The sequence below is a fragment of the Schistocerca nitens genome, chromosome 9, assembly GCF_023898315.1.
Source record: "Schistocerca nitens isolate TAMUIC-IGC-003100 chromosome 9, iqSchNite1.1, whole genome shotgun sequence".
Classification (NCBI taxonomy): Eukaryota; Metazoa; Arthropoda; class Insecta; order Orthoptera; family Acrididae; genus Schistocerca; species Schistocerca nitens.
Genome location: NC_064622.1, coordinates 122,829,699 through 122,835,698, shown reverse-complemented (window position 1 = coordinate 122,835,698; position 6,000 = coordinate 122,829,699). Strand labels below are relative to the sequence as shown.

General features: G+C 39.9%; 1 protein-coding gene across 1 annotated transcript in view; it reads left to right on the top strand.

Annotated features, from left to right (window-relative positions):
• Positions 1-3,658: 3,658 nt before the first annotated feature.
• Positions 3,659-6,000, top strand: part of LOC126204048 (odorant receptor 43a-like) — a 43,639-nt gene continuing 41,297 nt past the window's right edge. The window contains exon 1 of the mRNA XM_049938472.1: positions 3,659-4,569. Coding sequence (XP_049794429.1) covers positions 3,659-4,569 — 911 coding nt within the window. The remainder of the gene's footprint in view (positions 4,570-6,000) is intronic.

The following is a 6,000-nucleotide window of genomic DNA, read 5'->3' as shown; positions in this document are numbered from 1 at the left end:
AAGGAAACGCTTCATTTCTGAATTGGATTTCACTTTACCCAACTAACATTTTTCCACTCAGACCCAACGGATGGGCTTATAACGCTTTCTTACAGATGATCCTATCAGTAAGAAGATGTGCCTGTTATTGTATGATGAAATGTGTATTTTAAATACGATGAAGCTAGTTCTTATTTCATTGTTAATATGTCAGTCGGATTTTAAATAACAGATTCCGTAAAAAAAATGTCTGGGGACAGGTGGAAGAATTTCTTGGTATTCACGTTCCGCAAACAGAAAACCACATGTCAGTTATTAGCACGTTCGAGTCTTTCGAAACCCGATAAAAAATAAAGGGAATCGAAATTTGTAATAGAGTGGAAGTTGAGTTTGGTATTAGGAAATCTATATGAGCATTCATTACTTTTGTTGACTCCGTAGGAAGGAGATAGAAATATTCTGCATTGTGTATATTTCTACTCACAGTGTTAACAAAAGCAAGTGCTCATTTAGGCATCTCCAGCACTGAATCATCTTGTACTCTAATTTCCAATGATGTTTAAATTTTACATAAGCTCCGTTTGTTTTTACTCGGTGTTCCAATCAATCAGTTACTCCGTGATTCAAAGATTTTTAGCCTCAGGTGTTTAGAAAATTCAGATGTGTTAACTATGAACCTTACCAGATCTGCTGTCGTCAGTAGATTCTTCAGTTACAGATGTGTGCGTAGTTAATAGTTACTGTGTTGTTAGCAGTCTCGTTAATTTTGGTGTAATGGTAGGATATCCTAATAAAATACGCTAAACAAGGCTACAACTAACTTCTACCCAACTAGTAGGATGCTTTCAGAGAAATTGTTGAATTTTCACAGGAATATGGTGGTAAATTGATTACTTTAATGTCAAATGCCGCCAACTATGGTCTCAAAATAAAATAAAATGTATCGGATTAGATGCTAGAACATATTTTTACTCTATTTAATACCTAGTAACAGCAGCACAGTTCAGAACTAAAATAATTTATAAGTGAGAACAGAGCAGAATCCATTTCAGTGTACACATGGAGGACAAATAATTGTACACATCCTATTTGTACTGGAATAGAGTAACCCTAACGTTTAATGTTGAATAAATATTGCGGAAAATCACAAAATACTGATTGTATTGAAGAATTAGCTCTCATAAAAAACGCTATAATTAATTTCAAGGTTTGCAATACTAGTATATTATTCTGTCAATGTAACAGATTTTTCTTAGATCGTCGAAGCTAATTCATTAATTTGGCGATATAATACAAAGTAATTACGTAAGTTTCCCTGACATTCTTAATCATACGCAATATTGTTACAGCGAAGATTAGTAAAATTTCCTGTTTCGTAGAAGCAAAAGAAATAAAACATATTTACCTGTGGAGTAAAACTGAAGATATCATCGAAGTTCAGAAACCCTTATTGGTTCAAAGTGGTATACATTAGAGAACGATGTGTCTGCAGTGAGTGGCTCGTAATACTACAACAGCTGCCTTCACGACATTGTCAAGAGGTGTGGTGATGGTGGCAGTCATGGTTGTAATTACGATGATGATGATGATGAACGAAAATAATAAATACGGTATTACCAATCCGAAAGAGTAAAGAGTCAAAAATACCAGTACAATAGGCGTCAGATTACTTTGATTGCTATATAAATGAATTTCGGGTGATTAGGTTCTTTCTCCGGTATTCTGGTCTGAAAGAAAATAAATGCAGTGTACCTTTCTTATCGTTTTTGAAAAACAGCACCAGTAGCATCACTAGGCTTAAAATTTAATTACACAGTACACGTTTTCATACTTTTTTTAAATGAGTGATGAAATCATTGCTCTGAGGATATGCGTGTAAATGTAACTTCAGTGAACGAGACAATAAGAAATAATCAAACCATTTTGAAAGCAGTCCTTATTACTGGATGTGACACATTCCTTGTACTGTCACCGAATATACTATCGAGACAGTTGTAGTAATTAATCCTATTTCACAGTACATTCATTCTATACAAAGAGAATAACAAACATCGAACAATAAGCGTACATCTTCTCTTACTGGATGTAAATTGGGTACAACAGCCAACGATGATGTTATTCATACTTCGAGCTGCCTCTAGTAGTAGGTTATCCTTTGTTCCTCATGTTAAGTATTTACTACTGTTATGTGAAATAATGACGCAAAGATCAGCCAATAATTTTTAGGCATTTGTATTCAAATTTATTTGGCTCTCGTGTAGAACATTGTAATAATTACTTTTCCTTACACTGAACTGCATTTCATGAGAGAGGTTTTGAAATTCACAGAAACATTCCCCCAGTTCTCTGTATTACTTTGCGACTGCCTCCTTACACTTCTCGTCCTCTGTAAAACTGTTCCTATTCAAATTACTCCTTCAGCTTTGGAAACAAGTGCAATTACGTACTGTATCATGTGGACTTAACGATGACTTAACCAATCCGTCCCACCCGAATTCTACATTTCCTCTGCGTGAACGGACGTGTGAAGTCGCACGGTAAACCATTTTTATGATAACGCTGCTCATTTTTGCCTAAGGCCCACTGTAGAAGTTAATGTTGGTAACACGATAGCAAGAGCAAACTGCGACAAAAAGTGTTTCTTTCCGGTACTATATAATGGGTGGTTGTAATGATTCTTTGGCGAGAAATAAAGGTTATGAATACCTTTTTCTGTGACGATGAATGTATGTTGCAGCATGTAACTGACTGACTTTCTTTTAAGAAGTGCGGTGAAGTTCTACCACCTGTAGCAGTACAATATAAAAATAAGTTTCTCCGTTTTCCGTTCGCATGTGATGAAATATGCTACAGCTTTGCACGCCGTGCAAACAAGAGACGTCGAATTCAACAACAGTACAGAGATAAGAAGCCTGTTGTACCTTTATCTAAATTTTAAAGTTACGGATAGCTTGTGTATTCTTTGAAGACTGCACTTATTCTCATAGACAATAAACTTACTCACGGCCTTGGGTCGTAAACACATTAAGTGCATTTTGGTGATGATAAAGGGGACAGAACATTATTTGGCAGTATCCCAATGTATCGACAATTATTTTTATACATTTATTTAAAAATAAGTATCTGCTTATAACAGATAGTCCAGTTATTCTGACTATAAAATTTTTCAACGCAGTGGAAATCTGTCTTAATCTGTATGTTTGTTTAGTTATGGAGCTGTGTTGTCCATTCGTTTCTCCGTTTGAACATTTTGTGTGACAGATTCTAAAGATTACGTCATCGGGTACCATTCGAGTTGACGTAATGAATTTGTAATTAGGTGGAACAAAGCGAAATGCAGCGTCAGAATTTTGGGTAGTAATGGGAACCTATCCCAAGGCGTTTTCTATTACATCCGAGTCAAACTCAATATAATATTCAAATTTATAAATCTGAAATGAAGCATGTACCGGTAACTTGAACACCTGTTCAGTTACTTACTTTCCTATTTCGTGCTGATCTACAATTCCCTTTATTCTATCTTCCTCCAGACTAGGCGAAATGGTACATTAACAGTAATGATACGGCTGAGTGTTGCTTACGTAATGACGGACGAACTAGACCAGTACCGTTCACTTGGTGAACAACAGGTCTTTGGAGCGGACTACCTTCAGGTGGTATTCGAGCTGCCACTGCAGGAATGCAGCCTAAGGATTCTGTCTCCAATTCAGGAGGTGTAACTGTTAATTTCCGTTCAGGAGATGGTGTATCAAAGAATAAGGATGACCATTGCGCACAGTCCACTGAGTTTCAGGGGTCAATCCAAACGTGGAAGGACACGTCGCAGTCCGTATTCAAATACAACGTGCGCTACCTCTGCCTCCTGGGGGTGTGGTCCCTCACACACTCGCAACTTTACCACCTCTTCAGCGGCACGGCTTTCCTGTTAGGGCTGATCCACATCGGGGTGGCCATCTTCGGTTCCTACCTCTCCAGAGATAATATCGAGGAGCTGACTCTGATGCTGGCCAACCTGTTCATAGTCTGCGGTGGCGTTACTAAGCTGGTCTTCTTTCTCAAATATCGAAGTATGTATCGTCGGCTGGTCTTGATGACTGATGAGGTTACTGCCAGGCAGCGCTCGTACTGCGAGCTTGATCCTGCTCTCAAATCTATCCTTACGATTTCGCAGAGACTAGTGGCCCGTCTGACCCTCTTCGTGCCAGCTTACATAGCGACACTGTCCATCGTCTGGGTACCCATGCCCCTCATAGCTTACAGCAACGAACGCAGACTGCCTTTCGTGCAGCTCCCGATGGTGAACGAAGTAAGCTCCTCCACGTACGCACTACTGTACGTCATGCAGAGCGTCCCATCAGTACTTTTCTTCAACATTGGTTTTGGAGTAGACGTCTTCTTCGCGTGTCTCATGATCAACGCAGCCACTCAGCTAAGGCTTCTGTTCCATCGGATTAGAGACCTACGAATTGGAGGACGCGATGCTGTCAAATCAACTGGTTCTTTCTGCTCTGAGTTTACAGAACGTAAGAACCACGAGAGAATGTATGAAGAACTATGCACCTGCATCCAAATCCATCAACAACTTGTAAGGTACGTCGGATTACAAACATGGGTACTACCTGTACACGACAGGTATGTCTCTGGTGCTCTGCTGTTTACGTCGCCTGCAGAATTTCATTGCCGTACCCATATCTGTAACTGACTTTTCTTTTCCCCATTTGGGTGATATGTTAATGAAATTGACGGCAGTGATGAGTCGTAGTATCGGTTTACTATTCTATCATAGGGAGTAGGGTGACGTAGTCGACTCGAGATTGTCCGCATTTAGAACAGATTTCTCAATTACGATTACGTTTGTAAAACAGTTGCTCTAAACGTGTGAGGCTAGAATACGTCCTGTCATGGTCGAGTTTATTGTCAGACAGAGTTTGAGAGCAGAAATGAAATCATTTAATCCACGACAGTCAATTATGGAGGTTTCTGACTCAAACAGATAAGCGCATTAGAATGTCGCTTTGATGCTGGTGGTGGTTTGGTGCTCGGTTCCTTTTTGAGCTAGGAACATGGGGTGAAATGTTTTTGGTTTAGCCCGGACCAGCGGCCATTTGTATAGTCATTTGAAAATACGTACCTATGTTAAAGCATATTAAGCAAAGAATGAACGACGAACCGGAACTGGCATCCAGGAAAATGGTGCGAATCGATTTTGCTTTTGGAAAGATTTTAACTGTGGTGAAAATAATTCTCAGTCCAGAACACTGTTTGTATGTCCACCGTTCAGATTTTGTGTGCAAAAATGTCATTCTCAAATAATTCCGGAATGGAGCGAGACTGATGGTTCAAAAAATGGCTCTGAGCACTATGGGACTTAACATCTGAGGTTATCAGTCCCCTAAAACACAGAAGTACTTAAACCTAACTAACCTAAGGACGTAACACACATCCAGGCCCGAGGCAGGATTCGATCCTGCCACCGTAGCGGTCGCGCGGTTCCAGACTGAAGCGCCTAGAGCCGCTCGGCCGCCGAGACTGATGATTCAGACTTGATCCACCGGTGTATCGGTCCTTGATTTAAGGCAAATTTTAACCGTCTGAAAACATCTTGTTTCGTTTTGATCCTACGTACAAAATATACGTTTCTCAGGGAGGTGCTGATGTGCGCCATTCTAAACTTCACCTTGAACGAATCGACTCAAACTTTGCACGAAGGTAGATATATGGATCAAGTCGAAACGCAATTCCCTTCATGCAATAATTTTTATCCGTTGCCACGCGGGGTAGCTGTGCAGTCTAGGGCGTCTTGTCACGGTTCACTCGGCTTACCCCGTCGAAGTTTCGAGTCCTCCCTTGGACATGGGTGTGTGTGTTGTCCTCACCATAAGTTAGTCTACGTTAGTTTAAGTAGTGCGTAAGCCTAGGGACCGATGACCTCTGCATTTAGGCCCCCTAATCCTTACCACAAATTTCCAATAAAATGTAATCATTTGTCGAATTAACGATGGTTTAAATTAAAGCTAAATG